The sequence below is a fragment of the Pleurodeles waltl genome, chromosome 2_1 (assembly GCF_031143425.1).
Source record: "Pleurodeles waltl isolate 20211129_DDA chromosome 2_1, aPleWal1.hap1.20221129, whole genome shotgun sequence".
Classification (NCBI taxonomy): Eukaryota; Metazoa; Chordata; class Amphibia; order Caudata; family Salamandridae; genus Pleurodeles; species Pleurodeles waltl.
Window position 1 is genome coordinate 381,287,653 of NC_090438.1, and position 18,768 is coordinate 381,306,420.

Here is an 18,768-nt window from a genome sequence, read left to right on the forward strand (position 1 = left end):
TTTTGAATTGGAAGTGTGCTGAGGCCTGCTAACCAGGCCCCAGCACCAGTGTTCTTTCCCTAACCTGTACTTTTGATTCCACAATTGGCACACCCTGGCATCCAGATAAGTCCCTTGTAACTGGTACCTCTGGTACCAATGGCCCTGATGCCAGGGAAGGTCTCTAAGGGCTGCAGCATGTCTTATGCCACCCTGGAGACCACTCACTCAGAACAGACACACTGCTTGCCAGCTTGTGTGTGCTGGTGAGGACAAAACGAGTAAGTCGACATGGCACCCCCCTCAGGGTGCCATGCCAGCCTCTCACTGCCTATGCAGGTATAGATGAGTCACCCCTCTAGTAGGCCTTACAGCCCTAAGGCTGGGTGCACTATACCATAGGTGAGGGCACCAGTGCATGAGCACTGTGCCCCCTACAGTGTCTAAGCAATACCTTAGACATTGTAAGTGCAGGGTAGCCATAAGAGTATATGGTCTGGGAGTCTGTTTTACACGAACTCCTCAGCACCATAATGGCTACACTGAAAACTGGGAAGTTTGGTATCAAACTTCTCAGCACAATAAATGCACACTGATGCCAGTGTACATTTTATTGTAAAATACACCACAGAGGGCACCTTAGAGGTGCCCCCTGAAACTTAACCGACTATCTGTGTAGGCTGACTGGTTCCAGCAGCCTGCCACATTAGAGACATGTTGCTGGCCCCATGGGGAGAGTGCCTTTGTCACTCTGAGGCCAGTAACAAAGCCTGCACTGGGTGGAGATGCTAACACCTCCCCCAGGCAGGAGCTGTAACACCTGGCGGTGAGCCTCAAAGGCTCACCCCTTTGTCACAGCACCGCAGGACACTCCAGCTTAGTGGAGTTGCCCGCCCCCTCCGGCCACGGCCCCCACTTTTGGCGGCAAGGCTGGAGGAAACAAAGAAAACAATAAGGAGGAGTCACTGGCCAGTCAGGACAGCCCCTAAGGTGCCCTGAGCTGAAGTGACTCTAACTTTTAGAAATCCTCCATCTTGCAGATGGAGGATTCCCCCAATAGGATTAGGGATGTGACCCCCTCCCCTTGGGAGGAGGCACAAAGAGGGTGTACCCACCCTCAGGGCTAGTAGCCATTGGCTACTAACCCCCAGACCTAAACACGCCCTTAAATTTAGTATTTAAGGGCTTCCCTGAACCTAAGATTTTAGATTCCTGCAACTTACCGAAGAAGAAGACTGCTGAGCTGAAAACCCCTGCAGAAGAAGAAAGAAGACACCAACTGCTTTGGCCCCAGTCCTACCGGCCTGTCTCCTGCCTTTTAAAGAACCCTGCTCCAGCGACGCTTTCTCCAGGACCAGCGACCTCTGAATCCTCAGAGGACTGCCCTACTTCCAAGAGACCAAGAAACTCCCGAGGACAGCGGCACTGCTCCAAAAGAACTGCAACTTTGTTTCAAGGAGCAGACTTAAAGACCCCTGCAACTCCCCGCAAGAAGCGTGAGACTTGCAACACTGCACCCGGCGACCCCGACTCGACTGGTGGAGAACCAACACTTCAGGGAGGACCCTCCGGCGACTCCGAGTCCGTGAGTAACCAAAGTTGTCCCCCCTGAGCCCCCACAGCAACGCCTGCAGAGGGAATCCCAAGGCTCCCCCTGACCGCGACTGCCTGAACTCCCTTTCCCGACGGCTGGAAAAGACCCTGCACCCGCTGCCCCCAGCACCTAAAGAAACTGAACTTCTGTGCAGAAGTGACCCCCAGGAGGCCCTCTCCCTTGCCCAGGTGGTGGCTACCCCGAGGAGCCCCCCCCCCCTTGCCTGCCTGCGACGCTGAAGAGATCCCTTGATCTCTCATTGACTTCCATTGAAAACCCGACGCGTGTTTGCACACTGCACCCGGCCGCCCCGCGCTGCTGAGGGTGTACTTTCTGTGCTGACTTGTGTCCCCCCCGGTCTGCCCTCCGAAGACGCGGGTACTTACCTGCTGGCAGACCGGAACCGGGGCACCCCCTTCTCTCCATTGCAGCCTATGCGTTTTGGGCACCTCTTTGACCTCTGCACCTGACCGGCCCTGAGCTGCTGGTGTGGTAACTTTGGGGTTGCTCTGAACCCCCAACGGTGGGCTACCTTGGACCCAAACCTGAGACTTGTAAGTGATTTACTTACCTGACAAAACTAACAAAAACTTACCTCCCCCAGGAACTGTGAAAATTGCACTAAGTGTCCACTTTTAAAACAGCTTATTGTGTTTTATGTAAAAAGTATACATGCTAATGTAATGATTCAAAGTTCCTAAAGTACTTACCTGCAATACCTTTCAAATGAGATATTACATGTAGAATTTGAACCTGTGGTTCTTAAAATAAACTAAGAAAATATATTTTTCTATAACAAAACCTATTGGCTGGATTTGTCTCCGAGTGTGTGTTCCTCATTTATTGCCTGTGTGTATGTACAACAAATGCTTAACACTACTCCTTTGATAAGCCTACTGCTCGACCACACTACCACAAAATAGAGCATTAGTATTATCTCTTTTTGCCACTATCTTACCTCTAAGGGGAACCCTTGGACTCTGTGCATACTATTCCTTACTTTGAAATAGTGCATACAGAGCCAACTTCCTACAGACAGGAATAGATTCATGGATATTACGTGCTCTTGGAGAAAAATAATTTAGCAGCAAATGTGCTTCCATTTCACAAATGTACATGTATCTTTTATGCTGTGCTAGTATAATTTGGAGCTAGGCTATTGTCTTACCTTCGTTCATGGACGTGGAGGCCTAGCAAGGAGGTAAAAGATCACACAAATTGTTATGCGGTATGCCTTGTGACCAGTAGAGAAACATAAGGAGTTCCTCAGATTTAACAAATGCTACATAATGACAGTGGTGGTGATTGGTTGAACATTTCTAGCCATATAATGCAGTTAAAAAGAACTCCTAGGTTCCTGGGCGTTGGCAAGGGTGCTACATTTTAAGGTCATCAGTAGATGTGAGAGAAGTAGGAGGTTCCCTACTGAGGTAGGGAAGTTATGGGTTATCACTGTGCAGAAGGTCATCATGTGAGAGAAAAGTGCCATATAGGCTGGTAGACCATCTGAGTCTATGGCTTGGAAGAAGGATGGACAACAAAGGCATTGAACATCATCAGTATAGAGGTGACACAAGAAGCTAAAGGAGTTTATTGCACCACAACAAAACAATTGCTTTGCAAAATATGGGTACATTAACACACTGATCCCCTTCCAACTCAGGAACCCAGATCTGAGTTGGCAGGTCTTCCCCGACATCCCGGGCATTGCATTGGGCTTCAACTAGGCTTCAGTCCATGATAGTCCCACCTCTGGTCATATTTGCGCAACCCCCTTGCCTCATAGACTGTTTCCTTAAACTTGTCGCACCACTCCATAACTCGTGTCCAGAGACCTCCACAGAGGGGGAAATGGGGGAGGTCCAGTATAAGGCTATATTCCTCTTGGCAATGAATGTGTCTAGACCCACCAATGTTCTGTCCCCACTGTGCCCGCCCTTTTTAACTAGGATATATCATCTAGGATACCAAGTAATATAATCCACGGGTGAGCCTCAAATAGGAATGCCCATTACAACGGACAGGACATCAATGATGGCAGTACTATAGGCCTGTACCACCGGGCAATTCCATACTACATGTAAGAAGTTTCCCATAGGATCTTTACACCTGTGGCAGGCTGGGGAGTCACTATATGCTTGATGTAGATACTTGAATTTTATGAAGCAAAGTCTAACAGAAATTGTTATTGTGTGATGGGCTCAAGTCGGCCTCATCCAGTTCTCTCACCCAGCCCTCCCGTTTTACTTTACGAGAGGGCAACGATGTAGGTGAGCGTACCACAAGCTACTTATATATCTGAGATACCCCTCCTTTACTTAAGTGTCCCATAAGAATCCTGTTTTCTAAGGGACTATACTCAGGAACACCTCCTAGTGCATCCTCGTAAGTGTATAGGGCATGCTGGAGTTGTAATTAACAGTAGAATGGGAAGCTGCCATTTGTAAATCCACATGGAACTCCTGAAATGACCTCATGTGGCCCCTGCCGCAGACATCCCCTATTTTCAATATGCCTATAGAGACCCAGCCCTTGAACCCCTTCTGGGAAGACACCTGAGCCAAACGCCTTGCCTCCCACAGTGGAGTCTCTCTCGTCAGTTAGCAGTCTTATCCCATCCACTGGAGGGTGGCCCTGCAAACTCCAAAAGCCACCTGGGCACATCTGGGGTATTGGAGGGGTTAGGGGCACCATACAGGATATTCAATACATTGTCCAGCTCACCCCTATCGGCCGGATCGCTCCACCCAGTGCAGCCAGTCACTGATGAGGAGAGGTTACATTGCCCAGTAGTAGACATGCTTATCTGCCATGGCGAGTCCACCATCGTACATCACCCAAGTGCATTTCCCAAAAGCTGCTCTAGGGGTTCCACAAGCACATATACATTTGTGCCCCATAGCCAGCACGGAGTCAAACCAGGTCTGCGTTATGTGTAGAGGGTAGTTTTGTGGAACATAAAGTAGTCTTGAAAGGATTATCATCTTATATAGTGCAATTCTACCCATGGTGTTAAGGGGAAGATTGTTCCACCACAAGAGGTCTTTCTGTGTCCTCCGTGTCACAGGGCCAAGTTTCAGTCTCTATGTCAGGCCAGTCTCCAGGTGATGTGCACCCCAACGTACTGGAAACTAACCGGACGTATTGGGTTTTGAGATTGCCAGGCCTCATCTTGGCGATCTTCCTTAAGAGGGAAAAACAAAGATTTGCCCCGACTGACCCGTAGCCCCAACGCCTCCCCAAAGATTCCAAGGATTTGAAAAGGTCTGGGCCTTGTCTCAGCCGGATGGGGCATGAATAACATGACAAAATCTGAATAAAGGGCAATGCAATCCTTCAATGCCAAGCCCCAGTCAAAACTCCACACCTGGGGTCGCACTAGATCCATGCCGCCAGGGGCTCAAAAGCTAATGCAAACAAAAGCAGGAAGAAGGGGCACCCCTCTCCATGGGAAATACACCCCACTGACTTGCACTCAGGTCCATGGGCCAATATAAAGGATCCTAACAGGCCCAGAATAGAGATCCAAATCTCATTTTATTAAGCACATCTTTGAGGTAGAACCAATAAACCGTACTGAACAATTTTTCTAAGTCAATTAAGAAGAGGATGGCTGGGCCTCCCAGGGCTTTAATACAGGATATGGTTATATGCACCCTACGGTTGCAGAGCCTGGTGCCACCAGACGAGGTATAAACCCACATCGGACAGGGCGGGCAAGACACTGGATGACAGTCAGCAACTTGTTTGCTAGTAGCTTTGCATACAGTTTAACTTCGCTGTTGATAAGGGAGATGGGTCTGAAAGATGCACATACTGTTTGTGCACGGCATTTGAACACAGGTAGGACAATGTAAAGGCGGAGTCCGTGATAGAACTTCACAGGGTATCCGTCGGGTCCTGGTGTTTTACCAGAGTTCAGATCTGCCAATGCATTCCCTGTTTCTTCCACCGTGATATCCCTATCCAAGGCTCGATTGAGGACAAATGGGACAAGGGGAGTTCCTCCACAAGAGGGGATGTTGTTTCATTGTCTGGTCACACACTAGGAGCATATAGCTCCTTGTAGTAGAGGACGTATACAGCCGCGTTCGCATAGGAGTCTTCAACCCACCTCCCGGGATCCCCTATTACCCAGTTTCGGAGTGGTGTGGGGCGAGCCAGTGCAATAACTTACTAGATTTGCCCCCCCATTCATATACCTGGCGCATTGAGGCCATCCAGCACTTGTGGGCTTTGCTTATACATAGCTGGCATAGAGAAGTTCTGTCAAGTTTTAGTTGGTGTTTCTCCGGATCACTTAGTATTTTGGGGTCTCTATGTTCTCTAAGCACTATAGAGGTTTCAAGCTCAATATTTTGAAGATGTTTATCTCAGTCAGGCCCCCTTTCCCCCATATGTAGGAGCAGGCCAGCCTTGCCTGCTTCCCAAAAGGTCCCAGCAGAGTTTACAGAGCCCTCGTACAGTCGAATAAAAGACAAACTCTTCAAGTAAGTGTTATGCAAATTTGTTGTCTTGCACGAACCAGGCATTAAGACGCCATCATGTAGGACTGTTGCCCTTGGGTGCCATGTCAAAGTAAATCAGGACTGGTACATGGTCTGATATCCTGCGGGGCAGGATCTGGGAGCCCGTGCTCTGAAGGAGATCGGCGGCTAGCAAGAACAGATAGTCAATGTGGGAAAGTGACCCATGGGTGGCCGAGACCAAATGAGGTTATTGTATCACCAAAAGAGTTTGAGTAGATGGCTTATAGGAGGGAACACAGGACCAGACAAGGCCATATACAGATAACCAATAAGGGAGAATATGTCAAGAGCAAGGATCACCAAAACACAGGATTAGAGAGTGGTAAGAGGATAACCAGCCTTAGGTTTCACCTGCAGCAACTGGGAAGGCAAGTGATAGTAGTAGGGGGGAGTGGCCGACAGGCTCAAAGTCAACAAAGAAGTCAAGGGGAGTGATAACTGGTGGGGGTGACTGTGATGGGTAGAGGTCAGAAATGTTTGAGACAAGGGCAAACGCTGTGTACATGGAGTGGAATTCACGAAAACCACACTGTTGCAAATTTTCAAGGATGAAGAGAGAGAGGTAATGACTGAACTGACTAAAAACTAGGATTTAAGGGTTTTAGAAACAAGTGATCGGTGTCACAACAGAAGAACAAAAATAAATACATTAATGCCACAGTTGGTTTTCTTTCAGAACTAAACGAGCTGGATGGGTCTTCTACTTCTACTTTAAGGCCTCACAAACAACACATCTTTGCCACCATGGAAACAAGAGTTATCATATTCATAGGTCTTACCCTCAGAGCTGACACCAAACTCAGACACCTGGGCACTGGACTCGGATCTTTCAGCCATCTTCTTCCTTAAAGTAGAGAAAAGACAATTATGTACACAAAAAGACCATTGTTATAGTCATTATTACAACTGCCGTGTATGCTCAGGACCAGCCCTAAAAGGGAAGGATTTTTCAGATGTTACTTTACTGCTGAACATGATAAAACTGGGCTTTCCATTTGCCCTTAAGAAAAGCAGCATAAGTAGATTTAAGAGATTACATATCAGCTCCACTCACTCAAGCTAAATACACCCCACCACACGCTGCCGCACGGCAGGGAGCAATGGCAGATGAGGAAGGAAAGGAAGAAGACAGGTTTTACTTTATTTCCCCGGAGTTCAAGCAATGCTTGGGAAGGATAAACAAAGACAGTCAAACAGAGAAGCACAGCAGAGTCAATTTGTTTTCAAATTTCTTAGCAAATGGTAAATTCTGAAATACCACCAGTTTCTGAATTTGATCTCAAAAGTATATTTGTATATCTTCGGCCCAATGCAAAATCATTTTAGACATTTCTGTGCCATGTTGGCTTGACAGGTGTGATACTTTACTTGCCAATGACATTCAAAATGCCTGCAGAATCCTCAAGGTGCAGCTTAATCACCACGTAAAAAATGTATTGTTTAAATAGACATGTGATTTTTTGTGTCAAACGGAGGCCACCAGATTGGAGTGCTTTAGCTTCAGCTATACAATTTGATTTCCCTGAAAAGATTTTGTAGATATGTCGCTGGATGAAGGGGTTGAAGATGAATCTGGAGTAATGAAGTAAAGAATATAAAAGGATTGTGGTGACTAAGTTCTCACTCTTCTCCGTCATGTGCAGGTTGGAATGTGTGAAGGAAAGACAGAGCAAATAGAAGTGAAAAGAATTTTGTAGCTAGGCAAGAAACACTGAGGTAGCACTTGATCTCAAGCTCTCAAGAATGGTTTTTTGAATGAAGAGGAAGGGGAATGTGGTTAAAACGGCTAGAGATACTGACAGCATCTACGACATTGGTAACAAACCTTTTGTTTGCATCTTCAGATCAGACACCGAATTAACCCTTGCCAAAGGGGGACAATTCATGAAAGGGACAAATAATGTTAAGATGGATTAGAGTGGTGCAGTTTTCTAGCTGGCATTTGTTCTAACATCTTGACCACTAATGTTTACAGTACAAGGGGTAGACAGTTCTAAAACCAATGAGTTATGATATTGTCTCTTATCAGTGAGCATAAAACTAGTGTCCTATTTACCACTTCAACTGTTAATAGGTGATGCTAATACTTGTACACTGTAGTTGAACTTCTAAAAGGCCAAAACTGGTATAACAGGGGAAACTCTACAGTGGGTTCCATATCTCTTATCTATTTTACAATATCAAAATATCTATCCTTGGGTACAGTTCTGGGTGGAGCTCCTTGGTTGAGAAGGCTTGCATTTTCCTACGGGCAGACCTGGAGGGTCCCTTTTGGATAATGGAAGATGTGAAGCACAGGATAGCATGCTCTTTTTAGGTCTCGCCAGCAAAACCATGTGCTGTCGCTTGCAAGACATTTTGTTAACTATAAAGGCCTTGGAGCCCAACCATTGCTTACCATTTATTGGCTTCACTGTCGCTCCGATTTGCTGGATCCTGAATGGAAGCACTGTCTCCTCGTTCATTTCTCCTTTCTGTGAAGCATGATGCTAAGTAGTGATTCATCAAAAAAGTAGTGTCTTTCCACTGCTTGCGCTGAGATAGAGGGACAGATTTTTTTCTTTCTTACCTTTTTCTGTCGCCCTTGTTGTAGCTTGTTCTCTGGTCCCTCCACCCATGTCAGTATTTGTACAACCACTACCACCCTACAACTACCACCAACACCACCCGTCCACCCCTTCACCCCCCCATCATCACCACTATAGCCAAACCACCACCACCCTTCTCAAACTACCACTTTACCATAACCACCCTACCATAACCGTACAATAACCACCGCTCTACCCTGACGAGCACTACCACCCAAACTACCACCTCCCTACACTAAACACTACAGTAAGAATAACCACCATACTAGCCTCACCACTTCACCACAACCACACTACCACCAACCTAACTACCACCAACCTAACCAATACTCCCAAATCCATGACCACCGCCACACCCACTCTCACCACCACCCTAACCATCAACACCCTAACCATCACCATTCTAATCACTTCTTCTAACCTAACTACCACAACAATCCCCCTAACCTCCGTACCCTAGTTATCACCACACTCAACATGGCTCTCAATTCCTGTAGAAGCTCTTAATTCTTGGCAACTATTTTCAACTCATTACTTAATTGATGTTTTTGTGGAAAATAGTGACCCACGTTGGCGTTTGTTCAATCTTGAATAACTTGTTCTCGCCTGCAAATATGCATCTAGGTATCCCTTAAAGCTAAGTCATATCAAAGGTCAGGAAACATTTAAACGTCGTCAATAGCTATCTATTGACCTATCTACCTTATCTATAGAAATCAATGTGCGAACGTTGATAAGGAACTTTATGGCAGGATGTTCTGTAAAACCTAGATGAGTGCTCACATGACAGTCACATTTGCATAAACGTGCATTTTAATTGCTGTGCAGTGGGAATAAGAAAACGTAGTGTTCATCACATTACATGGCATGCTTTTAATAAAGCAACCTACAAAATGAGCTGATCCTGCTTTGAAGACTGGTTGTGTGGGCTTTCCTTCTTTTTCTTGTGTTTGACCCAACCACACCCCTTCACCACATCTCTCACCCCAGAGCACGGCATCATTACCCATTATCTTCCCCTGCTTACTTTTCGAACACTCTTTTAGGTTTTGACTGCACACGCGCTTGCAAAATCTATTGTTAATAAAAATGTAAAGAAAAATTAATTAATTACATAAAAAAAAATAGTTAAAAGGGGCTGAGAACCAGCCCCTTACTTACCTGAACTTATCATTGGCTTAGTCCAATGTCGCTCTGATTTACATGCTCCTGATTGGCCAGCACGTCTTCTGCACGCCACACTGCATCACTTCCTGTTGTCTTCTTCGCCGTGCTTGCCGACGGGTTGCCTCTGGACCAAGTACTCCTTCTGGTTCACTTCTCATTGGACACTGGCCAGTGTCCTTTCTCTGGCTACGACGCTGAAGGAACTTCATTCTTTTTTCTTCGCTGCCCTTCTTCTTTCTTCGCCGCCCTTCTTCTTTCCACACCACATGCCTCCCTCTTTCTTCGTTGGCGTCCTCTTTCTTCACTGACATCTTTTCTTCGATGCCATCTTCTTTATTCAACGCATGCCGTCTTCTGCCTTATTTGCTGCCATTTTTTTTTTTTTTTTTTTTTTTTTTAACTGCAAGCCGTCTTGTCTGCACTGCTGTCTTTTACTGCATGCCATCTTTTTTCTTATTTCTTCACTGTAGTCTTTTCTTCTTTACTGTATGCCATCTTCTTTCTTCACTGCCGTCTTTCTTCACCACATGCAGTCTTCCATCTTCACTGCCCTTCATCTTTACCGCATGCCATCTTCTTTCTTCTTCACCACATGCCGTCTTCTGTCTTTTCTTTACTGTCATCTTGTCTTCTTCTCTGCATACCATCTTCTGTCTTCTTTCTTCACTGCCACCTTCTTTACCGCATGTTGTCTTCTATCTTTCTTCACTGCCGTCTTCTTTCTTCCTGTCTTCTTTATTCTTCGGGTATGCCATCATGCCAATAGGTTTCGCCTTTGTTTCTTCTATCTAACTGGATTACAAATATTAGAAAAGTGTTATAATAATATTTGTTGTAAATTTGCTAAACCATTAATGGTTCACCAAACTTGAAACAAACATTATTATAAAAATTATCTGTTATTTTAGAATCCAGTGAGATAAAAAGAAAAAACAAAGGCGAAAACTATCGTCTTTGCCAATGCTTGTTCTTGATTAAGCACTGCATGTGTGAGTGTTTCCAGTTTTCTCTATTGTCTACTCCTCTTTGCCCTTCTACCACACTTGATGCTGCTCTTGCCCATGTGCTTCTTCCCCCAAGTCTGTGTTGTGCTTGTCTGCTTCCCCCTCATCACCTTCTCACCCATGTCTCCCTCTTCCACTTTCACTCTCCCTCGCCTCTTTGCTTATGTTCCACTGCGCTGCACATTGCTCTCTCTCGAGCACTCTCTCCCTCACCCATGTTGTGAACTTCTTCTGCCACCCTCAGTGTTGCTTCCAACCCTACTCATGTTGCTTCCTCAATCTGTTTTGTCAATAACTTTCTTTTTTTATTTACCAATCCACCTTGGATCGTTAACTAAAAGAAACCCCCCAGCTTCAGCGCCTTATGTATGTGCATGCATGTGTGGTGCACAACTCTACAAATTGACAGTGACTGCGGCAGTGTCATATTACTTTTCTTTTCCCAAATGGAAGACCTGTTGGCGTTGCCAACACTTGAAATGTTAGAGTAACATATTTGTACCATTCCTTTCAATGTTAATCATCTTCTTTAGTGGCTTAATCCTTTGGTCGCCAACGACGTAATGGTTACGTCCGTGGCTGCGGCGCAGAGGCGCCACGGACCTAACCATTATGCCCTAGTACTGGCCCTCAAGAGAGGCGCTAGCGCTACCCCCGAGGGCTGTGCCCCCACCCAACCCCTGGCAGGGCTGGAAGGGGAATCTCTTCCCCTCCACCCCTGACCCCCCCCAGTGACATCTGATGACATGAGCACGCAAGCGCGTGCTGACCTCATCAGAGGTCACCGATGCAGAAGAGAAATGCACAGCATGAGGGGGCAGGCAGAGGCTTGAAAGGAAAGGCCTTTCCTTTCCTGTCTCTGCAAGCATTTCTGCTGACTGATCGCGATGCACTCGGGCAGCAGGAATGCCCACTAGACACCAGGGATTTATTATTATTATTATTTTTTTTTTAATACTTACTTATAAGGGGAATGGTCACTTGGGCAAGGGCCGCTCCCCAGGGGGTCAAATTATTATTAGGCCATTTCTGGCTCCCCGGGGGGCAGAAACCCCCTAGACACCAGGGATCATTGTTTTTTTTATTTTATTTTTTTTATTATGTGGGGAGCGACACCTTAGGCAAGGGTCGCTCCCCGGGGGCAAAATTACTTTTAGGCCATTTCTGCTCCCATTGGGGGCAGATCGCCCTATTTTTATTAGGCCAATCTGCCCCCAAGAAGAGGGGGGAGGCGCAAGAACCACTAGACACCAGGAAGTTTTATTTTATGCATCAATTTCACGCAAGGGGAACGACCCCTTAGGCAAGGTTCGTTCCCCTGGGGGGCACATTTATCTTAGGCCATTTCAGCCCCCTTGGGGGCAGACTGACCTATTTCTATTAGGCCGATCTGCCCCAGAGGGAGGCAGCCCCTTGGGCAAGGGTCGCTCCCCATGGGGGCAGATTACCGATGGCCATATCTGCCCCTTTGGGAGCAGATCGGCCTATTTTTGGAAGGCCCATCTGCCCCCAAGGGGGGCAGAAAGCCCACCAGAGAAGATTTTTTTTTTCCTTCAAAATAAGAGGGTGGGGGTATGGCCAAATGTGCAGTGGTGATGTCCGGCGTCTGGTTTCTGGCAGTCCTGGTCCTCTCAGTTCTTTCTTGGGTGCCTGCGGGTGCAGGGGAGCAGCTCCTCTACTTCAACGGAGCACTTCCTGGCGATTTGGAAAGCACTGGCAGTTCTCCTAGGTTCTTGGAGGCTGAAGCGGCAGGACAGGTCAGTTGCTTCTAGAGGGTCGGGAGCAGCAGGCAGGTCAACTGGGTTGGAGCAAGTCAGTCGTGCTCCTTTTGTCTAAGGTTTAGCTGCTTTGTGTCCACTCCTCCTTTTGTGTCCAGCGAAGATCTGCTTACATGGTATAAGGGGGTCCCCGAAATACTCAATTTAGAAGATGTTAAGGGGAGTGAAGGGTAGTATCCAATGGGTTACTTATCCTTGTGGTCACTACACCTCCTAGATGACCACTTCCAGTCATTGGCATCACCCTGTACAGAGGTCCTAAATTCCACCACACACAAGATGGCGGAATTTCCTAAGTGGTGTCTACTTCAGGCTGGTCACCCCAGCCTGAATGGATACACACCTCCTGCATAGCTAATTTTCCCACTTGTCCTGTTGGAAAAATGAGCCCTGCAGCACGGGGGTGGGGTTGGCACTCTCCTCTGAGAAAAGCAGCTCTGCACACCAAAGGTGGTGGGCTTCTTTGAAGCTCCATGCCTTGGAAAGCAGATCTGTGGGTCATCCTGTGGGAGAGGGGTGTGTTAAGACCCCGGCCAGAGCAGGCTTTGTTTCTGACCGCCAGAGAGCAGAGGCTCTCACCCCCTACAGGTCAGATTCTAGTCTATTGGTGGCAAACTGGCTAGAACTGGTCAGTGAGCTAACCAGCAGCTGGTAGGATTTCAGGGGGCACCTCTAAGGTGCCCTCTTCCTGCATGTATTAATAAATACATCACTGGAACCAGTGAGGATTTATTAATACAAAATGTTTGGTACCAAGCATCCCTAGTTTCAGTGAAGCTATCATGTATGTATCATGAAACATGTATTAACCAGTGTCCAGCACATGTATTTAAAATGACTTCACTGCACACTTACTAGTCTAAGAATCAACAAAAATAAGTCAGGGGCATATCTGCATGTTGCAGATATGCCCACATTTAGGAAAGCACCCTTTTTGAAATGGTTAACCCTCATTTTTTGCCTGGCTTCAGACATGGCTTCAACTATTAGAACACTAGGTCCCTGCTAACCAGGTCCCCAGTGCCAGATCTCTTTCCCTAAAACTGCACAGTTGTTTTGCACAATTGGCAACCTCTGTAGCTAGCACTGTAAATTCCTAGTAAATGGTACCCCTGGTACCTAAGGCATGGGGTACTAAGAAAGGTCTTTGAGGGTTGCAGCACCAATAGTGCCACCCTCAGGGACCCATCACCAAATCCCTACAGTGCTGCCGTTGCAGACTGAGCGTGTTGGTGCAGGCTAAATTGAAAACACGACCTGTCACACAGCCCTGTGTGCCAGCTCCCCTATCACTGCATGTTGCAGGTATAAGCCACCCCTAAGGTAGGGTGCATCTAGGCACATGTGAGGGCATATATGCATGAGCAGATATTCCCCTGCTATGTCTCTGTCAATTCTGAGACATACTAAGTGCACATGGAAGACATTTTTGTTTAAATGCATGTGCTGGCCACTGGTCATTACGAGCCCCCCAGGTACATGATGGCTTCTCTGAATTCTGGGATGTTTAATATCAAACATCTCAGAATAAAAAAAAACCAGTTATGGATTTATTAATAAATGCACACAGAGGCCTACCAGCTACAAGTGTGCTGACTGACTGGTACTGATCAGTTTAGCCACCACAGATGCGTATCTGGCACCCCAAGGTGAATGCCAGCACTCTTGAGGGCCTGAGACAAAGGCATGCACTGGGCAGGAGGCGTCAAAGGCCTTGCTGCTTTTGTAATGCGGTACAGGTCTCTCCAAATGGCGTAGATGACCACCAACCCCCTCCCCTGAGCACACTTTTGGCAGCAATACAGGCGAAAACATTAGTTAAATTAAGAGGAGCGCCCAATTCATGCCAGTCCCACCCCTAAGGTGGACGAGCTGAAGTGGATACTACTTTTAAAATTCCTCCATCTTGCTTGGAAGAAATTAGGCCACTAGGGTTAGGGATATGCCCACTTCCCAACGGAAGTGATCATAAGAAGGATCTAGTCCCTCTAAAGGTTATCAGCCCACTGGCTACCTCCTGGCACTGCCTATAAACACCCCTAAATTGAGGATTTACGTGACACCCCTGAACCCTAGAACTTAGATTTCAACAACCTAAGAAGACCCAGACAAACAAGAGTTGCACTTGCAAGATGAGGGAGAGAAGAAGAAGCAGATGGCCACGCCGGCCTGCTGACCTCAAAGGACCCTGCACATGAAGTCTATTCGTCCAGCTTTCAATAAAGACTCAAGTCTCCTGTGGGCAGCAGACCTGCCCTGCAAGAAGAAACTCCAAGGAAAAGAGTCTGCTGCTGCTGGAACCACAGAACCACTGCACCCGACGTCCACGACCCGAGGTGCAGCCAACCAACAGTGCCACTGCGGTTCCCCAGCAGTCCAGAGACTGAGTCCAGTGTGGTCACACCCATCTTCAACTCACCCGAGACACCTGCAGCCTCTGCACACAGGCCCCCTCTCCCACAGCATGGTGGTGCGAAAAAAGCTGACCCCCTTCAGCAACCACTGCACATGTCATCCCTGACCACATCTGAGGTGGGTCACTGGTGCCAGCAACATCTCCCGGCTCCCCTGAACTGGGGTCCTCTCCCTGGGTCCACGCCTGCCAGGCACACCGATGACACCTGCAGCCGCAACACACAAGAACCCTGATCGAGAGTGCTCCTGGATGTGAAAGCTTACCGCCTAAAGAAAAAAACAAAAACCCTGCATCAGTCGCCCCTGGACACAGGAGAAGAGGACCAAAGGTGCACCTATGTCCACAAGCACCCCTACTACTTGATATCCCCGACTGGCTTCCTAGCTAGAGCCTGCAGCCTCTTTGTCACGAGATCCAACTCTCAAAGAGAACCACTGGGCACCAGACTCCTTACTGAACCGCTGCAACACGGTCGCCCCAGGGCCGCACGGTGTGACCTGTTGGTGTGGTTGTGATCAGTGCCCAGTACTTACCTTTACTCCCTGAGCTCGACCTCATAAGTCATTGTTAACCCTGTGTTTGCTGATCATTGTTTTTCCTCCGCAGGATAACTGCAAATTGCACTGTTGATTTTTGAAACTGCAAAGTATTTATGCTTAAAAGTCTACATACCTCTTGGGTTAGAAACATATAAAAATAATTATTTTTCTAAATTGGTCTCAGATTTATTCTTTTATTGCCTCTGTGAGTACAACAAATGCTTAGCACTATCCTCGGAAACGCCCAACTGCTCGCCCACACTATCACAAAATAGAGCATTAATGCTATCTACTTTTGCCTCTGCAAAACCAACTTGGGATCCATTGCACTCTCTGCACAGCGTACTTCATTTTAGTGCACTACATAGAGAGCCAGCTTCCTAAACCACACATGTAATATAATGCACAATGCCTTAGGGTTGTAAGGCCTGCTGTAAGGGTGACTTACAAATATTACAGGCAGTGTTTTATGGGACATGGCGCACACAGTGTGTGCCATGTCGCGTTTTTACTTTTTAGGAGCACCTTGTCACGGAGCCTGCAATGGCAGTCTTCATAAGGTCGGTGCTGGGTGCCTTAGAGTGGCACAAGTTGTGCTGCAGCTCTTTTGTGCCCTCTTCAGTACCCATGCCCTAGGTATCTGTGGTACCATTTACTAGGGACTTACAGAGTTGCTAAAGGGCCTAGTCACTTGGTGATCAGGTGACCAGGTGCCTTGTTTTGGGGGAAGGAACACTGGTATTTGTTTCCTCGCGAGCAGGGACCCAGTGTATGTCAGTCAACGTTGCATTAAAAAGAAAAAAAAAAAAGGAAAAAGTGTGGGTCCTGCAACCATAACCCAGCTTCCTACACTTACAATCTACGTCTTAGGGAATAAGCCCTTGCCTCATAGATTTTGTGTGCGCACATAAGGTCACATAACATGGTCTAAGAAGAACTATGTACACATTTGTGTTCTGCTTGTAAGGTAATTCGCTATTTACCTCCTATTGTCTCCGGTATTGGGTCATTACTTGAACCCCTTCTCAAATTTGTGGATTTGCTTCTTAAGACCTATTGTCCGAGAAATGGCCACTTATGTACAGGATACTAAAGATGCCCTGAGGCTTTTCAAAGGTGTGACTTTTGATACCAAGACTGATATCATGGTGTCTTTTGATGTTGAGTCCTTATATACATGCATCCCCAAGACCCGATCCTAGCCATGACTGAATCCCTTCTAACATCAAGGGATCATGATTACCCTTCACCTGTGTCCTTCCTTATGAAATGTGACCATCTGGTGATGAAGGAGAATTTCTTTCATTTTGAAGACTGCATTTACTTACAGACATCAGGTACTTCGATGGACAATACCTTTGTGCGGAGTCTGACTACATGCATGCCTTTGAGATAGAATATGTTCTCTTCCCCCGTGGATCACTTCCATTCAAAATTAGGGATGTGGAAGAGATACACTGACGGTATTCTTGTCATTTGGCATGGTGAGGTTGACTATCAAACTGTTCAATCAATGGCTAAACTCTTTGAATGGCTTTCCGAGATTTACCTGCGGGTATAGTAAAGAGCACTTACCCTTTCCAAACTTGCTGATATAGCCCTCTGGAGGAGGTTGGACACTGAGCTCTACAGGAAACTGATGGACAGTGTAGGAAGTTGGCTCTGTATGTGCTATTTCAAAGTAAGGAATAGCATGCACAGAGTCCAAGGGTTCCCCTTAGAGGTAAGATAGTGGCAAAAAGGGATAATACTAATGCTCTATTTTGTGGTAGTGTGGTCGAACAGTAGGCTTATCAAAGGAGTAGTGTTAAGCATTTGTTGTACATACACACAGGCAATAAATGAGGAACACATACTCCAAGACAAATCCAGCCAATAGGTTTTGTTATAGAAAAATATATTTTCTTAGTTTATTTTAAGAACCACAGGTTCAAATTCTACATGTAATATCTCATTTGAAAGGTATTGCAGGTAAGTACTTTAGGAACTTTGAATAATTACAGTAGCATATATACTTTTCACATAAAACACAAATAGCTGTTTTAAAAGTGGACACAGTGCAATTTTCACAGTTCCTGGGGGAGGTAAAGTATTGTTATTTTTAGCAGGTAAGTAAATCACTTACAGGTCTCAGTTTTGGGTCCAAAGTAGCCCACCGTTGGGGGTTCAGAGCAACCCCAAAGTTACCACACCAGCAGCTCAGGGCCGGTCAGGTGCAGAGGTCAAAGAGGTGCCCAAAACACATAGGCTTCAATGGAGAAAAGGGGGTGCCCCGGTTCCAGTCTGCCAGCAGGTAAGTACCCGCGACTTCGGAGGGCAGATCAGGGGGGTTTTGTAGGGCACCGGGGGGGGGACACAAGCCCACACAAAGTACACCCTCAGCAGCGCGGGGGCGGCCGGGTGCAGTGTGCAAACAAGCGTCGGGTTCTTGGTAGGTTTCAATGGGAGACCAAGGGGTCTCTTCAGCGGTGCAGGCAGGCAAGGGGGGGGGCTCCTCGGGGTAGCCACCACCTGGGCAAGGGAGAGGGCCTCCTGGGGGTCACTCCTGCACAGAAGTTCCGATCCTTCAGGTGCTGGGGGCTGCGGGTGCAGGATCTTTTCCAGCCGTCGGGAAATTAGAGTTCAGGCAGTCGCGGTCAGGGGGAGCCTCGGGATTCCCTCTGCAGGCGTCGCTGTGGGGGCTCAGGGGGGACAACTTTGGTTACTCACGGTCTCGGAGTCGCCGGAGGGTCCTCCCTGAGGTGTTGGTTCTCCACCAGTCGAGTCGGGGTCGCCGGGTGCAGTGTTGAAAATCTCACGCTTCTTGCGGGGATTTGCAGGGGTCTTTAAATCTGCTCCTCTGTAACAAAGTTGCAGTTCTTTTGGAGCAGTGCCGCTGTCCTCGGGAGTTTCTTGTCTTTCTTGAAGCAGGGCAGTCCTCTGAGGATTCAGAGGTCGCTGGTCCTTTGGAAAGAGTCGCTGGAGCAGGTTTCTTTGGAAGGCAGGAGACAGGCCGGTAAGACTGGGGCCAAAGCAGTTCGTGTCTTCTGTTCTTCTTCTGCAGGGGTTTTTCAGCTCAGCAGTCCTCTTCTTCTTGTAGTTTCAGGAATCTAAGTTCTTAGGTTCAGGGAAGCCCTTAAATACTAAATTTAAGGGCGTGTTTAGGTCTGGGGGGTTAGTAGCCAATGGCTACTA

General features: G+C 47.2%; 1 protein-coding gene across 1 annotated transcript in view; it reads right to left on the reverse strand.

The window, feature by feature from the left end:
• Nucleotides 1-18,768, reverse strand: part of UTP14A (UTP14A small subunit processome component) — a 385,668-nt gene that overhangs the window by 306,129 nt on the left and 60,771 nt on the right. Inside the window, exon 4 of the mRNA XM_069212909.1 lies at nt 6,882-6,946. Coding sequence (XP_069069010.1) covers nt 6,882-6,946 — 65 coding nt within the window. The remainder of the gene's footprint in view (nt 1-6,881; nt 6,947-18,768) is intronic.